The sequence below is a fragment of the Bos javanicus genome, chromosome 19 (assembly GCF_032452875.1).
Source record: "Bos javanicus breed banteng chromosome 19, ARS-OSU_banteng_1.0, whole genome shotgun sequence".
Classification (NCBI taxonomy): domain Eukaryota; kingdom Metazoa; phylum Chordata; class Mammalia; order Artiodactyla; family Bovidae; genus Bos; species Bos javanicus.
Window position 1 is genome coordinate 24,551,502 of NC_083886.1, and position 25,162 is coordinate 24,576,663.

Here is a 25,162-nt window from a genome sequence, read left to right on the forward strand (position 1 = left end):
GGATGACTCAACCTTTGCTAATGCATAAAATAAAGCAGAGAAGAACTATTTGAAGGATTCACTTCTAAGCTTGGGCCAAATCAAAAGCCTAGAAGTATCCACTGTGATGACTCTTCGGTTCCAGTGGACTGATTAGACAGCATCAGTGTGGACATCTGCACCATCGCCTAAAATGTTCCAATGACAGACTCCTGACTAAGAATCTCAGAAGCAAGCACCATGATTTTAATCCACGCCAGAAAATTCTGCTGCCCACACCTCCCTGAAGAGCTTGTTTCATCTTCAGAATGAAGGACACGGCACTTTTCTGCGTAGCCTTCCTTGCTCACCGTGAGTTAATTTCTTTCCCTCTGCACTGCCTCTGCATGGTGTACATATTTCTATTCACACACAACACTTCGTTGTAAGTATTTATTTACATATCCATTTTTCTTACTATACTGTATCTTTGAAGGAAGGACTACTATTTATCATTTTCCTTTCTAGGTGCAGTGCCTAGAACAATGAGCAACATACAAAAATATTCACTAAGTATTTATGGAAATGACCTGAATGGGGACAGGAAAAATCCTGATCCGCTCAGAGATGATTAGCTGACCTGAGAAAAAGGCTTCACAACTGAACAAGCAAGAGAAAAGAGAAAAATGCCCATATAAAACTGAGAAGCAAGTTATTTAGGGCCACGTATAAAGGTATATACTGTACTGCAAGATAAAATTAAAAAAGAAAACAGAGGAGCCAGAGAGATAAAAGATTAGAGGTCAGGAGTGGTAAGGACATGACAAAAAAACCATGCCAGAAACTCTTGACACTTATAAAGCCAGTTACAAGTTCAGTTCTAACCTCTGGAATAATTACAGAATTATTCTGAATTAACAAATTAGTAAATGTGCATGAGGTTAAAAACAAAATACCAAAAACCCACCACATAACTATCTCTGATACTAAAAGCAAAAACTTCTCCCGCAGTTTCCACGAGACCTGGTAATGCAAACAGCAATAATTCCCTAGACCTCTTTATTGTTTTAATATAGGCTGATGATCTTACTGTTCATACTGTTCAACCAGTCCATCCTAAAGGAAATCAGTCCTGAATATTCATTGGAAGGACTGATGCTGAAGCTGAAACTCCAATACTTTGGCCACCTGATATGAAGAACTGAGTCATTGGAAAAGACTGGGAAAGATTAAAGACAGGAGGAGAAGGGGACGACAGAGGATGAGTTGATTGGATGGAACCACTGACTTGATGGATGTGAGTTTGAATAAACTCCGGGAGTTGGTGATGGACAGGGAGGCCTGGAGTGCTGCCGTCAGTCCATGGGATCACAAAGAGTTGGACACGACTGAGCGACTGAATTGAACTGAATGATGACTTTACACCAAAGTACAATTCAGTCAGAGCAATGCTACCAGGGCCCAACACGCCACCCGGGTGCACGTTCTGGGCCTGAATGACATGTGAAGAATGACATGTGAAGAGCAACAGGAGGAGAGACGCCTCACGATTCCCAGAGCAGTCTCTCAATAAACCTTGAATCAGTAGAGAGAGAAAATAAAACAACTGGAAAAATCACTGAAACTCTTAATAAAAAAACTGTGTGGTAAATAGATTTTTACAGGGACTCGAGCATCAGAAAGCATCTCGATCGTATTTTAAGTTCCTTCTGGTCTAGAGAGCCTAAATACCAATACTTGGGAAAATAAAACTGAGCAGCAACTTCAATATTAAATATTTATGAGTAAAGGGAAACACTTTCAGGAGGGGAAATACCCAAGTTTCCCCCTGGAGCCAAACAAAGAGTCTGCCGACTGGGGTAAGATCACACGCCAAGAAGACAGCTATTTCACATTCTCTACCTTAGCCCAAACATCACACCCAAGGCAGCAAAAAAAGAGCAGACAGATGAAATCCTGGGACCTTAAAGAGTGGAGAGGGAAGGCAAATCACAGGACTGCAGATACATCTCTCCACGAGCACAGTCAGAAACTTAAAGAAACATAGGAAACTGGTGAGAAAGGCAACACGGAGAAAACAAAAAGGCCAGTGCAGTCTCTCCCTCCACCCCAGACAGAATGCTAGATAGAAAGTGAGCCGCTCCCACTCACTACTAGTAACATCGTCTCACTCCTCCATTTCTTCCTATAGCAGCTGCAGCTTGAACGTGGGTGCAGGGGAAGGGTCTCATTCTCACTTGGAATGAGAATTTCTTCGCAGGCTAGGAGCTGGATCCTAGGGGACGATTTACAGCACACCCGCACATACATTCCAGTTGGCTGGAAATCAGCAGCTGATTGCTCCCTTGTCTAACTTGGGGAGCAGCCAGAGGAGGACTTTTCTCAGTCGGCTCTCCCAGGCTGGAAAATTCTCTAACCCCAGAGTTCTGGCTTAAGTCTGGATATCAGGTTATTCAGGAGATGCCAAAACTACGTCTTTACATTGGCTTTGAACAAGTCTCTCAAGTACACCGTACAGATTCCCACAGATCTCAAAATCATCTGGACGTTAAGGTCAAAGATGGCTACTCTTCCTCTCACGTAGAGAGGAACATGCTTTTTAAGGGATGGCCAACATCAAAACAAACCTTTCACAAATCATACGCCAACTTGAATGAGTATCTTGAAGGGTGAACAAGCAACAAACACACTCATTAAATGGCTTCGTTACAACCTTTTTATTCTACACTGAAAATTCTCCTTATTCCGCCAGTGACTGGAATTCCCTCACTGTGGTTGATCCCTATGCCGTGAAGGACCAAATGCCAAGTCTGTTTCTCTGACTGAGAGGAAATGAAGGAAGAAACCTTAACAAGGTGTTTTTCTAATCTCAGTAGGTGCTAAATCAGTGGTTCTGAACCAAAATACTTCCACCCCTCCCAGGGGATACTTGGAAAAGTGGAGGCCAGACACTGGCATCTAGTGGACAGGCCAGGAATGCTAAACATCCCATGGTGCTGCTGCTGCTGCTAAGTCGCTTCAGTCGTGTCCGACTCTGTGCAACCCCACAGACGGCAGCCCACCAGGCTCCCCCGTCCCTGGGATTCTCCAGGCAAGAACACTGGAGTGGGTTGCCAAAACATGCCATGGTGACAGACCCGAAAAGTGAACTGTGTTTCCAAAAGGCAGAAACACCTCCGTTGAGAATCCATGTCCTAAAGGACATCTGGGTTACCTGCCTTCACCCGTCCAGCTTCTGGAACAGTGGTGGGCCAACCTTTAGTTGGTACAGGGGTCAGGCACTAAACAGTTTAGGCCTTGTGGGCCACGTTCATCTCTCTGTCACATGTTCTTCTTTTTAAACAACTCCTTACATAAGAAGGTAATAAAGTAGTTCTTAGGGCTTCCCTGGTGGCTCAGATGGTAAAGAATCTGCCTGCAAGGCGGGAGAGACCTGGGTTCGATCCTTGGGTTGGGAAGATCCCCTGGAGGAGCACATGGTAACCCACTCCAGTATTCTCCCTGGAGAATCCCATGGACAGAGGTGCCTGGCGGGCTACAGTTCCCGGGGCTGCCAAGAGTCGGACACGACTGAGCTTAGGACTGCACAGTACAGCCTGCAGGCCACGGCAGTCTTGATGATCTGACTTATTACAGTCCATTTACATAGAGAGATGCTGACTAAAATAATATTCAATGCAGTGTGTTATCAGCAACTCCAATAATAAGCATTACAAGTTTATAAAGAAGGCAACAAGAACTTCAGAATTTAGTCTTGAAACCTAAGAACTGGGGCATGGACTCGACTTCTAACCAATCAGATAGTACTCTTCTCCATCCCTGTGCATTTCAGTAGCAAGTTTTCTTGTGAATGTTCACATTTTCAAACATGTTACTGAAAAGAGCACAGGGGCAGCCTTTCTTCCTCCCTTCAGGATGTCTAACTTCCCATTCACTATGCGTGCCATGCGAGAAAGTCTCTGTAAAATTACTACTGTTAACATTTTCTAAAATGTCTAAACCAAACCAAAGCCTGGAAAATCTGACTGGTATCTGGGTCCTGACTTTCCGGATGGTAACTAAAGGTCACGTGGGGTGGAAAGTGGCCTGTGGGTAACACAGAATACACACAAGCACGCGAACAGGATATGTTGGTAATCCGGTTTCCTGAGACCTGGTGAGTTGTGAGAGTTCTCATCAACGCCCCTGGGGAAGACGAAAAACCTTAAGCTGGGAAATACTGGATTTTAAGCCAGTGTCCATTCTTAGAATTAGATTTCTGGCTGAAGCAGAATGAGGCAGGTCCACCTCTTCCTCACTGTACTTGTCTAAAGACATAAATTAAATAAACACAAACACTAAATGAAGCGAGTTTCTGACCAGGTTTCTTCACCATGTGGAAGCTGGTGTTTGCAGCATGGCTTATGTCACGTCTCAAGCCCTGAAAGACGAAGAGTGTGGTTTTGGTGTCTAACCAGCCTCAACTGCACCCTGGCACTCTGCTTCGTCCCCCTAGAGAACTGTGCTCTGCTAGAGGAAAGAAACCAACCTCACATCTTGAAACGAAACGGCTGGGATAAAAATAAAGCCCTGAAGTGGTTTGGTGACCGAGGTCATGTGAGGCATTAGGGTTTGCAGGTAGGGCCAATGTACTTTGAGAAACTTCCACTCACGGCCAACCACAAAGAGACAAAGACAGACGTCGGCCTGAGAGTCCAGCAGTGATCCAGGCAGGCAGGTCAGTCCTCGCCTGGTAGGGATGTTCCTCACCACACACTCATAGGATCAAGATCCAAAAAAACCCAGTCCCGGTTCTGCTTTTCTTTGACAATTATCTCACCAAGTTATCGTCGTGAGATAACTTTCTTATGGCATGAGAAAAAGAGCAAAGCTGTAGCCTTGTCCTGCAGAAAGAGACTCGGATGACCGTCACCACACGCTGTCAAATCTCAGTTCACAGAAAAATATTTTCAAATAGTTGCCAGGGTGGAGGAGAATGACATGGGGTACACACTGCAAACTACTTTACAAAAGGCAAGGACCACATCAACGACATGAGGCTAATACCCACAGCAAGCCTGAAAACATACACGGTGTCCACCTTACAGATATAAAATCTCTGTATGTATGAGGCAAAAAAATTAAGCCAACATTCTCTGCTGTGATGATATAATTATGGGGCAATGAAATAACTGAGTTACCAAGGACAAAACATTTACCTACCAGCATAGAGACTGAACTCTTCTCTATTATTGTAAATTAAATCAATGCTTGCGCTACCCAGAGGAAATCAGGTCAAAAGCTATTCTGACTTCATAGTGGCACTAGCATTACAAATGCCAACCTGAAGGATCATGATTCAACCCTAGGAACTGGAACTCACTCCAACACAAGGCAAGGCAGCCTGCCTTCTAACCATGCTCTCTCATCTATAGCTGTGTTCATGGGTGGGGGGCCAGGGGGTAAGGAGAAGGTGGAGGCATTAGACGTGTACCACCCACACATCACAGCCTTCTTCTGCACAGTGGTGGCAGCAACAGCAGCAGCTCAGGTGCACAAGCTATGCAAGGGGCACTGAAAAGCAAGACAAAGGATGGGTCTGAAGAAAATGCCACCTGCATAGCATACTTAAAAAAAAAAGCCTTCAAGCAAATCAAACAAGTTGAGCACATGAGACCTCTGTGCTACCAGGCCACCTGGCCTGGGTTTCTCACAGTGAAGCTGTGCTCCTTTGTTGGCCAATGTTCACATTGCTGGACTCTTGATTAAAGGCAAGGAAAAAAAAACATATACCTCATATAACTTCCAGCCTTGTAGAGCCATATATTCCGAGTCAGAAAGGAAACCATCAACTTATCACAGAGCCTTGAAGGAACTTATCACATAGTCTCGAAGGAAAAACCACCAGGAAAACATGGACACAGGAGATGCAGGCAGGGGCAGCACACAAAATTCTAGGCAGATGAGTCCAAAACCTTGGCAAACAAGGTTCTCACTCTGCCAGAAATTTCAGATTGTTACTCAAAGTCCTGGGCAAGGGGAAAACTACCTGAGATCAGAAAAGCTTATTCTAACCATCTGGTTTGGTGGGTGGCATTCAGACTTCACAAAAACCAGCCTAAAACTTTTCAGTTCACACGCTTAGGCAGTGTAACTTCTCACTTTTCACCAAGCTTGGCTGCAACAGGATGTTGAGGAAAGAGCTCTGTCCCAGAGCTCTGCAGGTAGGCCTCAATTCCCACAGGCACAAATTTCATTAGGAAACAGAAGTGATACCTTTGGACTCCCCAGGCTCACCACTGGGCAGCAGACAAATGGCAAGCCAGCAGGCAGCAGGATGCACTGCTAAGTGGGTCATGGGTCAGCACCAGTGACAGCGTCCCCAGCAAAACACCTATGGCCCAACGACGAAGGCACTTCCCTTGTGCCCAAGTTAGGCCTGGCTGGATGCGCCTGGCAATCCTAAACGGAATCTCTGAGAAACCACCTAAACAGGTCCTAAAAAACCTGGACTGTAATGTCTTACTTTGGTGGCCCTTGTGGAGCATGGATCACAAATCAAATGCCTGCACTGGCAAGGTGGGCGGTGTAAGCAAGCAACACGTGAGCACAGGAGGGGACGGGCTAGTGACAAACTAAGGGAGAGCAGGCCGCTCAGCTCTGGCGAGTTGTTGCCAGATCTTGATTTATTTTTTTTGAGAATTAGCTGGCAACTTATTGCAATTTTAAAATAAAACCAACAAAATCTATTTGTACCTGAACTCTGGTTATTGAACTAATCAGACACCTCCTGACACAGTACAGAATGAGGCACACAGTCCCACCAGTGAAGTACTCTTGCCAAAAAGGCTCAAAGTGTCACACCATGCTTTTGTGTTGACTCTCATTTAGAGTTATATGGGGATAGAGGAAGAGGTTAGATGATACCATGAGGAAACAGAGACAAATCCAGAAATGTGGAAATGCCACAGGACAACTGACCTGCTTCTTTAAGCAGCAAGTGACATGAAGAAAATGTTTAAAAGGGAAGGCAGAGCTGGTCTTAATTAAGAGAGACTTAGGAGACAACATAATGTAGATCTTGAGTTGAACAAACCAACTATAAGAAGACATTTGATAGATAAATTGGGAAATGAAATCATAGATCAGATGTTGAATGACACCAAGGAAAGGCATGGGAATGGCCCTGTGATACTTAAGAAAACGTCCGTTATTTTTTTTAAAGGCATGTAGGGAAGTGGAATATGTACGGATGCAGTGATGTGATATCTAGGATTTGCTTTAAAATACTTCAGCAGGGAATGACCGGAGAAGAAGCCAGAACAAATGTAGAAAATATGGGTGACAGGTATGAGCGTTCGTTATGCTATTTTCTTGTGTGTGTCTGAAATTTTTCATAATTAAATAGAACTCCTCAGATCAAATGAACAGTCTGCATTTAGACAGTGGGCTGTCAGTTTGTGAATTATCAAGCCTTATGGTTCACTTTGGTTAGAAACTGAAAAATGCAAAATCAAACCTAATAGCTTAAAAGAGCATTATAACAAAAACATGTCAGTAACAAGTACTACCACTGTACGAGAAGTTACAATGTGCCACTCACTGCTCTACGTGCATTATCTCATTTAGTCTACCGTTATCACCCCTTACAAATGAGGAAACCGAAGCACAGTCAGATTAAAGAACATGCCCAGAGTCTCACAGCTAATAACTGATAAAGCTAGGACTTAACTGAGGACTTCCCCAAACCCAAGCTGTTAACCTCTGCACTGTCCTGCCTCTGACATGTAAGATGCTGAACAAAACTAACGAAAGCTAACAAGCTACCAAATCCTAAAGAGATATAATGGACTTGCAGGCTATCACTCATGGAAAGATCTCTTAACTCCCAAGTCCAATAGTGATATTAAAAAAAAAAAAAAAGCAAAGATGAATAACAGTATGTATGACATACCACTAACGGACGATCACATATCTACCTGATAAATACCTGCATGCTCAGTCGCTCAGTTGTGTCTGACTCTTTGCGATCCCATGGACTGTAGCCTGCCAGGCTCCTCTGTCCATGGGATTTTCCAGGCAAGAATACTAGAGTGGGTTGCTGTTTCCTCCTCCAGAGGATCTTCCTGACCCAGGGGTCAAACCCGTGTCTCCTGTGATTCTTGCATTGGCAGGAGGATTCTTTACCACTGAGCCACTCAGGAATCCCTCTTATATATATATAGAATTTATATTTTATATATAGACATACAAACTATATTACCCCATTCAAAAATATGTCTTAATTAAAATATCTAAAAAGGCAACCACTCCTTTACTAGATCTTCCAATCCCTTTTCCCACCCACCTAGAAACCAACCCCAACATAACTGCCTAGAAATTTCCCCAACAAGAATCCAGCTTTCCAAACAAGGTCATAAATTTTATAAGCCCAGGGAGCCTCACTTTAATCCTTTATGCCCCAATTCATTCCTCACTCAAGATGCTTCCCCATGAAATGTATCCTTTCAGACTCAATCTTCCAAAAGCAATAAGTCCTATTAGATGCCTAACCTTTCTTGAACTCTTCCTTCTTCATGTGGCTTGAGAAGCTTCTCTTTATGCACGAGAGAGGACATTACGGTTGTCACTCTAACTGCGCTACTTTGATGAAGACCAAGATATGGATAACTCTGTTGACCTAAGAAATTAAAATACCACTTTCCCAACCAGACTCTAGGTTAAAAATTAGGCACGGATTTTTCTCTTCTGATTTTCCAGCATAATGAGCATGAGACGTTTCTGATCTAAATGCCAGGAAGAGCATACCCTAAAATGTTAATAATAGTTACCTCTAGGTGATAAAACATAGTGTTTATTGGCATGTTCAAACTTTTTACAATAAACATGTGTTGGCTTTGTGAACTTTTAAAAGCCATAAAAATATAAGTATGAAAAAAAACTTTGCCCTTCTTAATTGAAGCCATTAGCAATTTCCTCCAACCACCAAGACACAAGAGACACTAGTACCTTCTCCACGTTCATTAGTTCGCCTAAAGCACAATCTAAAAGAGTAGTCCTTTTAATCAGCAAACTGCGGGGCAAAAAAATTCAGTCAACTTTCACCCTACCAAACTTAATGAATGGAATGGTACTGCTTTTGTTGAATTAGCAGTGCAGACACGACAAGGAAACAATGAGAAATTCCAGAAACAAAATGTTATTTCCAGAATCCAGAAGGATGTTATGGGACCAACCTCCTGACCACCACGCCCATGTATACCTACAGCACCAAACCAGAGAATGGTTCTTGTGGAAGGTTCAGTCTTTCTACCACTCCAGCTTTCTCACATCCTCCTCCAAATTATCACAGATTCAGATACCCTGCAAACCCTCTGCTGTGTCCATAGCCTCTGTTTCTGCTCAGGCTGTTCCTCCTACTCGGAACATTCTCTTTCACTCTCCTTAGTTAACTTTTCTTGGAATCCTTCTGAATTGGCCCTTCCTTTCCCCACCACAACCCATGCCTCCACTTGGACTGGACTATGCCCTTCTCTGTGCTTCCACGGCACCCAAGACATACTCCCTCACGACACTACGATAGGCGGTCCTCATATCTGTGGATTTTGCATTTGTGAATTCACAGACTCACTAAAACTTATTAGTAGCACCGAAATCAATAGTCACGGTGCTTTCACAGTCATTTGTGAACATGCACAGAGCAGCAAAAAAACTTGAGTCGCCTGATAAGCACATTCCCCGCTGAGACTGAGCAAGGTGATTCTCTCACACTTGAAACAAGTGTCCCTTCTGTGGCCTGTTTAGTGCCACATTTCCCACATTTTTATGCACTGATTAAAATGGTCCCCAAGCACAGTGCTGAAATGCTAATATTCCTAAACACAAGAAGGCTGTGATGTGCCTTAAGGAGAAAATACATGTGCTAGGTAAGTTTGCTTGGGCATGATGGGTGCTGTTGGTTATGAATTCAATGTTAATGAACCAACAATATATTAAATAAGGTGTCTTTAAACTGAAACATAGACGTGTACTGATCAGTAGATGAAAATCTTGTAACCAGAGGCTCATAGGAACCTAACCCTGAATTTCCCTTAAGAGCGTTTAGTACCTGCTCAGTCAATGTCTATGTTGACTTCACAGAACATAACTACCACAAACAACAATAATCAACTGTTGACGGAAACATTCTCTTTATGGAGCCATTCCTCCCACTCACCCAGAGGCTGGCAAACTAGGCCCGCAGGCCAAAGCTAGCCTGCCACCTGTCTTGGTAAGTAGTTTTACTGCAACACAGCCATGCTCATTCATTTACCTTTTGTCTGTGACTACCTTGGCACCAAAACAGCAAAACTGAGTAATAACAGAGGCCATATGGCCTACAAAATCCAAAACATTTACTATCTGGCCTTTCATAAAAAAAGCTGGCTGACCCATGAACTAGGCTCTAAACACTTTGAGGATATAACAATGTTGCACTTATCTTTATGATCTTAGCACAAAACTGGCACAACAGTACAGGTTAACCAGTCTGGTTAAGCACTAGACCCAGAATTTAGTCTTCCGCTCTAAAAATTCAGGGGTAACTGCATTAAATTCCAGATCTGAATAAATCCTGGAAAAAAAAAAAAAAGATACTATGCAAAGAAATAAAATAATGGAATGTGACAGAAGAATGAGGAGCAAAAAAAAAAAAAAAAGACCAAGGCAAACAATATAATTTGGTGGGTGAAATAATAAGATTCAAATAAGGAAAGGCCTAATGACAAGTATTAGTAGCTACTGAGATTCAGTCTAGTCTGACCTTCCAAAAATATTTCAGAGGAGCCAAAGAGAAGGTCTGGCGAGAGCTTGGCCAAATATACAATGACATTTACCTTGTCTAAAGACATATTTCTACATACAGCACCGAGGGTGTTATACATACAACAATCACAATGGGTTGAGGAAAATGCTGAGCATGGCAAACCAAATCATGCCACAACAGAACTCACTGAAGTCTGAGAGACAAACATCTAACGAACAGCTCTCACTATCATCTGCTCATTCTTTACCAGCAGATGGACACATGCTACACTGCATTCGAGATGTTGATAACAGAGCAATCAGGTCTCAGAAAATCCTCAGCATTTCCAACAGAGATTCTCACCTTTCAGTATGAACATTATTTCTGATGCCATCATTTTATATCCTTAGATTAACTCACGCTCAGCAACAACTCATTTGCTAAATAGGACACTTTCCTGATTTTCAAAGGGAGCTGAGACACAGCAGAAGGCATATTCAGTAAATAAAGAATGCTTGGAACCCTAGTGACACTGAACTGGGAGTGGCCTAGCTGGCAGGGAGACAGTTTAAATGTGAGGCGCAATAGTTTCAGAGGATGCCACTTACAGCTGGGGCTGGCAGTCCCTCCCCAGGTTGCATGTTTAACCCAAACCACATCTCAAGGCTGAAAACCAACAACCCACAAGCTAACCTCCTGCAGCCACTCAGAAAGAAAGCCAAAGCTCACGCTTGGCAGAGAGAGAACAAACTAGTTTGGAGCTGACTATCATTACTAACAACCACTTGAAGCCAAATTTTCTGTTTCTTATTCATGGATCTCAATTGTAGCAACTGTAGAAGTCTGTGCTAGAAACTCTCCAGGAGTTGTCAAAGGAGCAACTTCTGTCAAAGCTAATCACTCAAAAAGGACAACTGAAGTGAATAAGCAAGTAAAACACAAGCAAATATTTAAATTACACAGATAAATACATGGCATACACGTTTATAATAAAATATCATACAGCCATACTAAGGACGTACTAAAAAAAGATATTCTTGGGCAAGTGGAAACACAGTTCTGCTGTAACCCTTATTTTGAAGACATAAATGTGTTCCATCATGATCAACCTATTAGGGAACAATGTGAGTCTAACACAAACTTTTATTTTGTTCAGGAGAAACAACAGGTAAACACAGAAAACTCCACCCAGCTGAACGGAGCTGCACAGGAATACACAAAACACACACCCCCCCCAAGCATTCACCAGCTCCTGCAGTTCACCACGTGCGCTTGCATTGTGAGCCACGCCTAAGCCCATCTGGCGTTCTACCTGCAGGTCCAATTTCAAGTGACTCTCCTTCTGTCATTTCACAAGAACTCACAAGCGGCAATGCTTCCAAACCCACTTCTACAAGTAAACTTTATGTCTTTTTCAAGATAGTATGTACATACTCCTTAACCAATGAACATGGAGAAAACACAACAACTGTTTTCTTAGGTTCTTATCTCTTTTTTGAACTATGTCACTGAGGAAGCTTTTGAGTGTTATTCTCCTAACCCCATTTTCCCCGTCAGCTCTGTGGTTTTTATCGTGCAATTTTGCATAGCACAGTGATTTTTAGGAACGCATGTGTTACCTTATAGCAGAAGTGACTATATGTATGTCCAGTGGATAATTCAGAAAAGCAAACTGTATGCTGTTTATATATAGTATAAACCCATTTTTGCTTAAAAATACATTGCATGTGTCTGTAGGCACGTATGTATACATACACACACACCTGTAAAAATTTAGAAAAATGTCTGAAAGAACTTCCAAATAGTTAATAGTGGTTCCTCTGAAGGCAAGAAAACAAGTGAATCTCATTTTCAACTTTGTTTTTGTTTGACTTAGATTCAGTGAATTGGTGTTATCTCTGCAATTAAAAAAGAAAAAAAAAACTTTTCCTTTAAAAAACAAAGAAAAAAATTAACAAAAAACAAATTAAAAAAAATATGTTTCAACATTAAAAGTGTTGAAAAGAGTGATCATTATATAATCTGATTATGTGATTCCCCTGCTTAAAATACTTAATATTAGATACTCAAACTCCTCAATATTTATGAAGAACCTGGCCCTTCCTAATTCTACAGTTTCATCCCTCACTTTTCCTCCCCTCCTTTATATGCTCAACTAAGATTTATTTAGAATCTTCTATACGCAAGCACTGGGGATAAGGCAATGAACAACCAAATATGGACCCCACTTTCACAAAGGCTTGAATCTAACAACAGAGACTTCAACCAACAAGAGAAAAACTGCATCTAAAATTACTTAATTAGGGCTTCCCTGGTGGCTCAGTGGTAAAGAATCTGCTTGCCAATGCAAGAAACATGGGTTCAATCCCTGGTCCGGGAAGATCCCACAGGTCAAGGAGCCAACTTAGCCTATGGTCCACAACTACTGAGCCTATGCTCTAGAGCATGGGAGCTGAAATCACTGAGCCCACATGCCCTAAAGCCTGTGCTCCACAACAAAAGAAGCCACCTCAATGAGAAGCCTGCACAGTGCAACTACAGAGTAGCCACCACTTTCGGCAGAGAAAAGCCTGCACAGCAACAAAGACCCAGCAGAGCCAAAAATATATAAATAATTACTTAATTAGAAACATGGCATTACAAAGCGGAAACAGCCAGGCTCAGGGATCAGGAAAAGCTTCCCTGGAAAAGGGAAGTGATATTTACTCTGAGAATTTAAGGATGAGTCAGAGTGGAGCTGATTAAGAGAGAGCAGAACTGCAGGCAAAGACAATGTGTCATAGCCAAGGGCAGAGATGCAAAGACAATGTGTCATAGCCAAGGGCCAGAGAAGAAGCTGGGCCCTTCAAGGAAGGAGCCAGTATAGCCAAAGGACAAGAACAAAGTCGGGGGTGGGGGCAGTGGAGAGATAAAAGATAAGGTTAGAAGTAGCAGAGGCCAATCTTGCAGGGCCCAGTAAACTATTTTAAGGAGTTTGGACCTGATTCTAAGAGCAAAGAGAAACAACTGAAGACTGTCAAAGAGGGAAGTGGCATGATCAGAAATGTGTATCTGGAAGCTCATTTGGGTTACTATCTAAAAAGAAAGGCCTAAGGAGGACCAGGAATAAATGTGGGAAGACCATTAAGAGCTTTCAATACTCTGTGGATTACTGAAATGATGAATGACAGCTTAGACCAGGACAGTGGTAGTAGAAATAAGAGAAAAGTAGATGGATTAAAATTATGTTTAGGAGGCAGAGTAATAGCCCTTGGTATTAACTGAAAAAGAAGGGGTAAAGGATGACTCACATCTCCAGCAAGAGCACTGCTCACATTCTAGCCTCCAGCCACACTGAATGACTTGCAGCTCCCTAAGCCTTTATGCCTCAAGAGTAGAAATGCCCTGACATCATCCTTCAGCTGCAAATTGCCTCCTCAGTCTAGCCTTCCTTAACCGTACCCCTTAGGTGCCTTTAATTCCTGTTCCCATAGCCTCTCATGCTTGCCTTTATCACAGCACACCGCATTATAATATAATCAAATATTTATGTTTCTATCTTCCCCACATGACAGAGTGCTCCTTAAGGCTAGAAATCATCTTTGGTTATTTTCATCTCTGCATTTCCAAAGCCTAATTACTCAAATGTCTGTGAATAAACTCTCACTTCTCATCCAATGTATGTTCCTGTTCTGGGGAACAGAGAGTGAACTGAGTTCTTGAGGCCCACTGTATCAAAGAAAAGGATATGGGAAGATGACCTGGGCCTGAGAAAACAGTCAAAAAAGGCAGTGTGGTTTCCTAGCTGGACAGAGAGCTATGAAACTGTAGGCTTCTTCCTCCTGTGCTGGTATTACAGAACTAAGAGTCCAAACCCAAAGATGTAACTTTAAAAGAAATTAAGGGAAATGATTACTCCAGGATGATGCAGAGGCTGAAAACATACAAAGAGCTTCACCAATAGTTCAGAAAACAAATTATCAAATTTTACTCTGCATATATATGTAATTATTTGAAATTTTTACTAAAAATACATTAATATATTACTTGCATAATTAAAAATGTACTAAATATAATAAAATGTAATGGCTCCAACGTGTAGCTGAAAATGCCTCTCTTAGATGCACGTAGAATAAAAACACATGCCATATGATCCAGCAATCCCATTCCTGGGCACATATCCAGACAAACTCTAATCTGAAAAGATAGACGCGACCCAATGTTCACAGCAGCCCTGTTTACAACAGCAAGACATGGAAACAACCTAAAAGTCCGCTGACAGATGAATGGATAAAGAAGATGTGAGCGTGTGTGTGTGTGAGGGAACAGCACCCAGCCATGAAAAGGAATGAAATAATGCCACTGCAGCAACATGGATGGACCCAGAACTCATCATACTAAGTGAGGTGAGTCAGAGAGAGAGACAAACAACATGTGATATCACGCACATGTGGAATCTAAAATACGACACAAATGAACTTAACTACGAAACAGAAACAAACTCACGGACATAGAGAACAGAGTTGTGGTTGCCAAGGGAGGAATGGCGTAAGGGAGGGATGGATTCAGAGTTTAGAGGTAGCACAATCAAATGCTTATAGAATGGACAAATAACAAGACCTAACTATATAACACAGGGAACTACATTCAATATCCTATAAGAAACCATAATGGAAAAGAATATGAAAAAGAATATATATATATATAAAAAACATATAACCAAAAAAAAAAAAAAACATATAACCAAATCACTCTGCTGTACACCAAAAACAAATACGGCATTGTAAGTTAACTATACTACAATTAAAAAATAATAATTTAATAAAAAAAGAATAAAAATACAAACTTACAAACATACTACTTAAAAAAATAAATAAAACCCCTAATGGAAGACAGAGATCTATAAAACATTAATTATAACTTTAATGAGGGATACTCCCTAAAAAATGCCATAAAATACTTTCTCAAACTGTCATTGTTGCTTTCATTTTAAAGACACACAGTGGAGCTAATCCCATAGAACAGTTTGTCTCCCATTCAAGTAGACTTCCGGTCTGAGGTGGTACCATCCAAACTAGAAGCGGCAGCAGTGAGGATTCTGCCACAGTAGCAACCCCTCTGAAGCACCCTCACGTCCTGGGGCCCCATGCACACCATGGCACACAGGAAGCTGGTAGTTTCGTTTATAAGCAATGACTTCTTCCCAAGTCATCAAGAAAAGAGCTGAAGACCAAAGACAGAGGAAGATAAAGGGAATTCTAAATTAAACCCTGAAGGATGAGTCCTCCTATCCCACCACCTTTGACTCATTCTTAGCAGACAGCCAACCCTCCAACTTCAAAGAGGAAACAGACAACGTGAAAAGGCCATCCTTCACCTTCCTCCTACAATACTCACGATCTTACCTGCACCCCCAGTTATCCATTCCTCTTTTCCCTCAAGCACAAGAAAGACGGATCTCTCATCTTTTTTTTCCGCTATCCCCCTCACCTGTGCTCTGGATCCTACTCCTTTCTCATCATTTGCAAGGACATTTTCCTGCCATTTACCTCCTTTCTTTCATAGGTCTTCAACCTATTTATCATTATGTCCCTTCCTTGAGTAGCTGAATCAACTCTCTCTCATGACTTTAGTATCTCTATAAGAGGATGCCTTCAAGTATCTTCACCTCTGGCCCAAATCACTCTCGAGTTTCAGATATTTGATAGTCTCTAAGTATCTGCACGTCAATGTCCTACAGAAATTCCAACATGTCCAAAACTAAACTCATCGTACTTTTCTTAAAACCAATTCCACCTTTATTCTCTATCTCAGGGAATGGACCAGTTCACCCAGTTCTCAAGTCAGAAACCTAAGTGCTACTTCTCTCAGCTCCCATGCCCAATTAAGCCCTTTGGATTCAACCTCATTAATATACTCTGTTCACTTTTCCCCATCTCCAAAGCCATTTCCTGGTTCAGTTCCTTCTCACATCTCACTTGGATTACTGTTGCACCCTTCTACTCTCCTTATTTCTAGTCTTACTCTTCTTCAAACTTTCCACAAAACATCCAGAGTTCTATTTCTAAAATGCACACCTGACATTTCCCTATTTAAAGCACTCAATGGCTCCCTATGACTTTCTGGGTAAAAGGTCAAACTACTTATTGTATGACCTTTCAAGACCTGGTCCCAGCTCATCTCGCCATTCACTGTATAAGTTTTGCTCTCAGGGCACGATAAACCCGCCATCTGCAATTTTCCAATTACTGTGTCCTCTCCCTAGTTTCAAATATCCCACCCAGAATCCTAAAGCATCATACTGATGACTATGAACCCAGGGCAGCAAAAAACTTTTAATTCTAAATTCATCTTCATCTAGAAAAGCTTTTACTAAATTCTGTAGTGCCACACAGTGGTGAAAGAGGGAAGCGCATAGTAAACATAAAGGAAATGTAGGTGGAGGACATGTATAGAGCATCAGGGAGCCTGAAGTGGTCTGACTCCCTGAGATGAATGGGAAACGTCTGCGCAGTGCTCCATGGCGCCATGCACCAGGCTCTCACGCCTACTCAGCTAGTCGTGCTCATGACATCGCTCCCAGGAACTTACATCACTGGGGCTTAGGCTGCCCAGCCCATTCTCCTGCTCAGAATCCTTCCCAGACTCGGTGCCCTGGGAGGACCGGGGATGGGATGGATGAATCCAGATCTCCAGGCGAGTGGTGTCATCTCCTACATGCCGGAAAGTGGATTTCTTCCCTTTCCGCCACTGGTCAGGGCTCAGCTCCAATTCTTCGTGTTGCTTCTTTTCCATCTGTTCCGCCTGTAATGACATACAAACATGTAAGCTCAGACTCTCCTGGTATTCAGCCAATAAAGAGAAGTGCTCATCTCACCTGAGCTTGTTCGCTAAGAACTGTAAAAAGTAAAGACTTAGCCATAGTTCCAAAGTACAGAGTATCATCTGTTTTGTCTCATAAAAGCTACTTATTCTGTAAACCATATGCTGTGGAACACGTACACCCAAAGGCCCTCGTGGAGTGCTCTCCTCAAGATGAGTTTGGCTCTGCACAGAGACTGACTCTATGGCACAGACCAACGGCACCCCTTGAGGACACTATGAGTCATTTCCTAAAGGACACAGAGACAGTAACAGAAATGCATTCTTCTAGGAAGAAATGATTTTGCCTGCATCCCTACTCACCTTCCGTTTGGTCTCTTCAAACAAGCTCATGAGACTCTCCTTGGCAGTCAGGATAGGGTTGCTGGCAGCTAAACTGCGCATATAATAATAGACAGCATCCAGCTTCCTCCTCTGCAGAAAGAGGTCAGAGACACTGACTCAACCAGTTCTCTTCCAGACTCCAGCCTGAGTCAGCCAACCCAGGAAACCCTACCATCCCTCCCAAGCTGTGAGGAATTCCAACAAGAAAATGAGAAAGCTATCCATAGAAGAAGCCACGGTGATGACAACAGAGCTCTCTTCTCACCCAGGACTATGCCTACAATGTAAGCTACTCTTAAAGCCACACACTCAAAAGCAGGGGAAAAGAATAAAAAGCCTTACAAAATATGAAAGCAATTACATTTTCTCTTCAGAGAAAGAAAATGGTCAGCATGTACTAATTACTATCATATTTAAATTATAAATAACAATGGCAATATCACTGATTAAGCGTAACTGTGAGGCAAATGATGAGCACTTCAGAAACAGTATTTCCAAACCCAAGGAAACTGCCCCGTAGACATTATTATTTCCATTTTAACGATGAGGAGACAGGAGTTCAGGAAGATTATTATATAACTTGGCCAATAAGGTCTCAAAGCCAAACCTCTGAGAAGCTAGTATTTGAACCAAGGCCTCCCTGGCTCCTAAGTTCATGTTTGCACTACAAGGTACTGACTCTACTGAGGAAAGGAAACTATGGCTCAATGCATTCAGCAAATAAACACTTCAAGTCCAGTTCTACAACCAATTAATAAGGAAATCAAAGGGAGAGGGTTAGAAGGAAAGAAAATCAAAAGCCTTTCTATCTATCATATACATCTTTACCCTTTCCCTGTCTCGAAATGTACCTAGACTACTATTTCCTTCTCTCCCCAGCACTTACTTACTCTTTAAAAGTGCCCCCTTGCAATCATCTAACATGGTTAAAGATACACATTCTAAGCTCGACTGCCTGAGTGTGAATTTGGTCCTGCCACCAATTAGGTATAAGCCTAAGAAAGTCAACCTAGAAAAATTTCCTTATCTGTAAAATGAAGATATTCACCAACATATATGGCTCCTGAAAAGAATAAAATTCGCATAATTGTTCGTTTAACAGAATATCTGATACATGGTTTCAGTCAGTTAAATGAAAGCTATCTTTAATGTTATTCTAATTATGCCACTCCCGTGATTTTACAGTAATTGATCAGTCCCACAATGATTTTTTTCATATTTTAACATCTCTGAAATCAAGATACAACTCACAATCAATATCTACCATCATCTTACTTTAGCTCACATTTTTCCTTCTTAGTGGCATAGAAAATTATATTTCCAACAATCAGTTGCATCATATGCTATCAAGTGCAACTTGTACTGTTGTCTGTACACACTTGTCTTCTCAATGGTTTTTTTTCAGGACAGAACGTATCAAATTACCTAGCAAAACCTGCACAGCATGTTCTCAGCAAATACTTGGGATCCACTGAAAGAAAAGTTACAGAAAAGTTGAGAAAGTGATGTTAAAAGACAATTAATTGGGTTAAGACAGAGAAAGAAAAAGAGGGACAGAAGAAAAGAACTTGCAAAGAGTACTAACCTAGGTCAGAGGTCCATGAAAAAAACACGTAACAATTTAATTTGTGTGGCAACAAACCACTGAGGGAAGACACAAGATTAATACTCAAAAATCAGTTGTATTTATGTATATTAGTAATAGACAATCTGAAAAAGAAACTAGGAAATAATTCATAATAGCATCAAAAAAAACAACATACCTTATTTATACCTTAGGAATAAATTTAACCAAGGAAACGCAAAACTTTTAAACTGAAAATGACAAAACATTTCTGAAAGAAATCAAAGAAGACCTAAATAAATGGAAAATATCCTATGTTTTTGCAGCAAAAGACTTAGTGCTGTAAGGATATAAACAGACCAAAAGCCCTCTAAAGACTCAGTGAATCCTTATCAAAATCACAGTGACTCTTTTGGCAGAAAAGAAAAAGCTGATCCTAAAATCTATATGGCTTTCCAAAAAACCCCAGACCACCAAACAATGCTGAAAAAGAACAAAGTCGGAAGACTCACATACCCCAATCTAAAAACTTACCACAAAGCTACAGTAATTAAAACAACATAGTATTCACACAAGAGAGAGAATTGAGAGTCCAGGAGTAAATTTATCATACATCAACTGACTTTTAAAAGTATTAAGACTATTTAATGGGGAAAGAATAATCTCAACAAATGATGCTAAGGGAATTAGATTGCCACATGCAAAAGAATAAATTAGACCCTTACTTCACACCATAAATTAACCAAAAATGGATCAGTGACCTAAACAGAGGAATTAAAACTATTAAAAAAAAAGATTTCTGCATTTTCGCTTAAATAAATAAGAAACCTTAACTTTTAATTTGGTTAAGCGTTTCTTAGCTATGACATCAAACCACAAGCAACAAAAGTAAAAATAGATAAACCACACTTTATCAAAATTAAAAACTTTGTCGAAAAGGCACTATCAAGAGAGTGAGAAGACAACCCGTAAAATGGGAGAAAATATTTATAAATCATGTATCTGATTAAGGTCAGACTACGTAAAGAATTGCTACATCTCAACAATCAAAGAGACAACTCAGTTTAAAAATATGCAAAGGATTTGAACAGACTTTTCTCCAAAGAAGATACACAGATGGCCAAAAAGAACATAAAAAAACCAGTACTCATTAGGGAAATGCAAGTCAAAACCACAATGCCATACAGCTTTGAAAGCAATTAGGTTGGCTACTATTCAAAAACACACACACACAACAAAAAATAGTGTGCTTTAGCAAGGACGCAGATAAACTGGCATCCTTGTGGGACTATAAAGTGGTACAGCTGTTGGTATGGTGATTCTTCAGAAAACTGAAAATGCTATTGCCCGATTACCACATGATCCAACAACTCCACTTCTGAGTATATGCCCAAAAGAATCGAAAGCAGGGTCTTAAAGAGGTATTTGTACACTCATATTCGTAGTGGTATTATTCACAATGGTCAAAGGTAGACACGTCCATTGAGAAATGAAATGAAAAACAACATATGATATATACACAACTGAATATCACTCAGCCTTAAGGTGAAAACTGACATAAGCTGTAACATGGATGAACCTTGAGGATTTAATGCTAAGGGAAATAAGCCGGTCACAAAAAGACAGATACTTTTTGATTCCATGTATATTCGGTAACTAGAGTACACAAATTCACAGAGACAGAAAGAAGAAAGGTGGTTACCAATGGCCAGAAGGAGGGGAGAACAGAGAGTTGCTGTTTAATGGGTAGAGAGTTTCAGTTCTGTAAGATGAAAAGAGTTCTGGAGATTAATCTGCACAACAACGGCAATGTACTCAACACTACTGAAACAGTATGCTTTTAAAGACGGCAAATTTTGCTTTCTGTGTGATCACAGTTAAAATTTTCGCTGAGGTTTGACAGTAAACAAAACTCTGTAAAGCAATTATCCTTCAATTAAAAACTAAATAAGTTAAAAGAATTTTATTTTATTGATTTAAAAAAAATGGGTAAAGGACTTGAACAGACTAACAAGCATATGATCAGATCAGATCAGATCAGTCGCTCAGTCGTGTCTGACTCTTTGCAACCCCATGAACCGCAGCATGCCAGGCCTCCCTGTCCATCACCAACTCCCAGAGTTCACTCAGACTCATGTCCATCGAGTCAGTGATGCCATCCAGCCATCTCATCCTCTGTTGTCCCCTTCTCCTCCTGCCCCCAATCCCTCCCAGCATCAGAGTCTTTTCCAATGAGTCAACTCTTTGCATGAGGTGGCCAAAGTATTGGAGTTTCAGCTTTAGCATCATTCCTTCCAAAGAAATCCCAGGGCTGATCTCCTTCAGAATGGACTGGTTGGATCTCCTTGCAGTCCAAGGGACTCTCAAGAGTCTTCTCCAACACCACAGTTCAGAGGCATCAATTCTTTGGCGCTAAGCCTTCTTCACAGTCCAACTCTCACATCCATACATGACCACTGGAAAAACCATAACCTTGACTAAACGGACTTTTGTTGGCAAAGTAATGTCTCTGCTTTTCAATATGCTATCTAGGTTGGTCATAACTTTCCTTCCAAGGAGTAAGCGTCTTTTAATTTCATGGCTGCAGTCACCATCTGCAGTGATTTTGGAGCCCAGAAAAATAAAGTCTGACACTGTTTCCACTGTTTCCCCATCTATTTCCCATGAAGTGATGGGACCGGATGCCATGATCTTCGTTTTCTGAATGTGGAGCTTTAAGCCAACTTTTTCACTCTCCACTTTGACTTTCATCAAGAGGCTTTTTAGTTCCTCTTCACTTTCTGCCATAAGGGTGGTGTCATCTGCATATCTGAGGTTATTGATATTTCTCCCGGCAATCTTGATTCCAGCTTGTGTTTCTTCCAGTCCAGCGTTTCTCATGATGTACTCTGCATAGAAGTTAAATAAACAGGGTGACAATATACAGCCTTGACGTACTCCTTTTCCTATTTGGAACCAGTCTGTTGTTCCATGTCCAGTTCTAACTGTTGCTTCCTGACCTGCATACAAATTTCTCAAGAGGCAGATCAAGTGGTCTGGTATTCCCATCTCTTGAAGAATTTTTCACAGTTTATTGTGATCCACACAGTCAAAGGCTTTGGCATAGTCAATAAAGCAGAAATAGATGTTTTTCTGGAACTCTCTTGCTTTTTCGATGATCCAGCGGATGTTGGCAATTTGATCTCTGCTTCCTCTGCCTTTTCTAAAACCAGCTTGAACATTAGGAAGTTCACGGTTCACATATTGCTGAAGCCTGGCTTGGAGAATTTTAAGCATTACTTTACTAAGATGCTAAATATCATTAAACATTAGGGAAGTGCAAATCAAATGTGAGCTACCACTTCACACAAACTGATTATAAAGTTTACGTGAAAAGGCAGAAAAAAAAAAATCCAGGATAGCCTACACAATACTGATACTACCTGACTTCCAGATTTGCTATAAAGCTAGCTATAGTAATCAAGACAGTGTGGAACTGGCCAGAGAATAAACAAGTAGATCAATGAAACAGAACACAGAACCCAGAAACACACCTTCACAAATACAGTCAGTTGATTTCTGACAAAGGAGCAAAGGCAGTTTAAAGGAGAAAGCAGAGTCTTTTCAGCAAATAGTGTTGAAAACAACTGGACACCCACATGCAAAACCATGAATCTACACATAGACATTACACCTTTCACAGAAATTAACTCTAAATGGACTACAGACTTACGTGCAAAATGTAAAACTCTACAACTCCTAGGAGATAACAGAGAAGAAAATCTAGGTAACGTGTTTAGCCATGCCTTCTCAGATACAACACTGAAAGCACAATCCATAAAAAAAAAAAAGGTGATGAAGTTCTTAGATTTCATTGATTTTAAAAACTTCTGCTCTGTGAGAAACACTAAGAAGATAAAAACTACAGATTGAGAGAAAATATTTGTAAAACACATATCTGATAAAGGACTGGTATCCAAAATAGACGAGCTCTAAAAACTCAACAACAGGGACTTCCCTGGTGGTCCAGTGGCTAAGATGCCATGCTTCCAATGCAGGGGAGCTTAGGTTCGATTCCTGGCCAGGGAACTAGATCCCACAGGCCACACCTAAAATATTCTGAATGCCACAAGGAAGATTGAAGACTCTACATACCACAACTAAGACTCAGCGCAGCCAAATATTAAAAAAAAAAAAAGCCAACAATAAGAAAACAATCCAATTTAAGAATGGGCAAAAGATCTAAACAGACATCTCACCAAAAATACACAGAAAGCAAACAAGCATATGAAAAGATGCTGTACATCATCTGTCATTAGGGAATTGTAAGTTAAAACAAAGCCTAACACAAATAGGATTCTGCAAACCTATTAGAAAGAGCAAAATCCAGAACACTGACAAGACCAAATGCTTAAAAGGATGCACAGCAATAGGTGGGAACACCAAATGGTACAGCCACTTTGGAAGACAGTTTGACAGGTTCTTCCAAATCTATATATGCCCTAACCACACAACCCAGCAATCACACTCCTAAGTAGCTATCCAAATGAGTTGAGAACTTACGTCCACAAAAAAACGTGCACACAAATGTTTCTAGCATTTGATAGTCCAAGGATATTTCCAACCTGGAAATAACCAAGATGTCCTTCAATAGGGGAATGGATAAACTGTGGTACATCAATACACTGGAATACTACTCATCAATAAACAAAAAGAGCTATCAAGTCACAAAAATACCTCTAAGTGCTAAATGAAAGAAGCCAACATGAAAAGGCTACATACAGGGTGGTTCCAACTATATGACATTCTGGAAAAGTCAAAACTAGAGAGACAGTAAAAAATATCAGTGATTGACAGAGGCCTGGGGGAGGGAAGAAGGATAAAGGGGTGAATGGCGAAGCACAGGGTTATTATTTTTAGGGCACTGAAAACATTCTGTGATCCTGTAATGGTGGACACATGGATACATTTGTTCAAACTCACAGAGTGTACAAGAATAAAAGTGAACCCAAGTGTAAGCTGTGGACTTTAGTATTAATAAATGTACCTGTACTGGCTCACTAACTATACCTAATGTACTATACTAATGAAAGATGTTAATAATAGGGAAAACTGGGAGTTGAAGAAGTATACAGGAACTCTCTGTACTTTCTGCTCAATTTTTCTGTAAACCTAAAACTGACCAAAAAATTTAAAAAATATACTAAAGAAGAACAAAAAACAGTCCCCAGGTAGGGAGGAGGGAACCACAATGAGATATCACTTCATACCCACGAGGTTGGTCAAACTCTAAGCAATGAAAAGTAATAAACATCAGCAAGAACATGAAGAAACTGGAACTCCCCTATACCGCTGGCAGAAATATAAAATGCTGCAATCACTATAAGAAACAGCTTGGCAGATTCTCAAAAAGGGAAACACAGCATTACCATTTGACCCAGCAATCTCACTCCTAGGTACAGACCGTAATTAATGGTTAATTTTCTCACATGAATTTTATCACAATTTTTTTAAAGCCATTGAGGGGAAATTTTTTTTTTATATTTTCTAGTTAACAAATAAGACTAAAGGGGAGAGAAAAAGCCACAAAGAGGGGAGAAAAAAATCTCAACACATATCTAAAAGAGAATAGGACAGAGGTAGAAAGCAGAGAGAGAGAAATTCATAGATTCCGCAAAAAGTGTATCCTTAAACCCCATTCCTTATTAACAATG

The 25,162-nt window shown here is 40.9% G+C and overlaps 1 protein-coding gene across 5 annotated transcripts in view; it reads right to left on the minus strand.

The window, feature by feature from the left end:
• Window positions 1-25,162, minus strand: part of SMG6 (SMG6 nonsense mediated mRNA decay factor) — a 200,674-nt gene that overhangs the window by 165,631 nt on the left and 9,881 nt on the right. For all 5 annotated transcript variants that reach the window (XM_061390647.1, XM_061390651.1, XM_061390648.1 and 2 more), the window contains exons 7-8: window positions 17,885-17,995; window positions 17,291-17,503 (exon numbers count right to left, since the gene is read on the minus strand). In XM_061390647.1, the coding sequence (XP_061246631.1) occupies window positions 17,291-17,503; window positions 17,885-17,995 (324 nt within the window). The remainder of the gene's footprint in view (window positions 1-17,290; window positions 17,504-17,884; window positions 17,996-25,162) is intronic.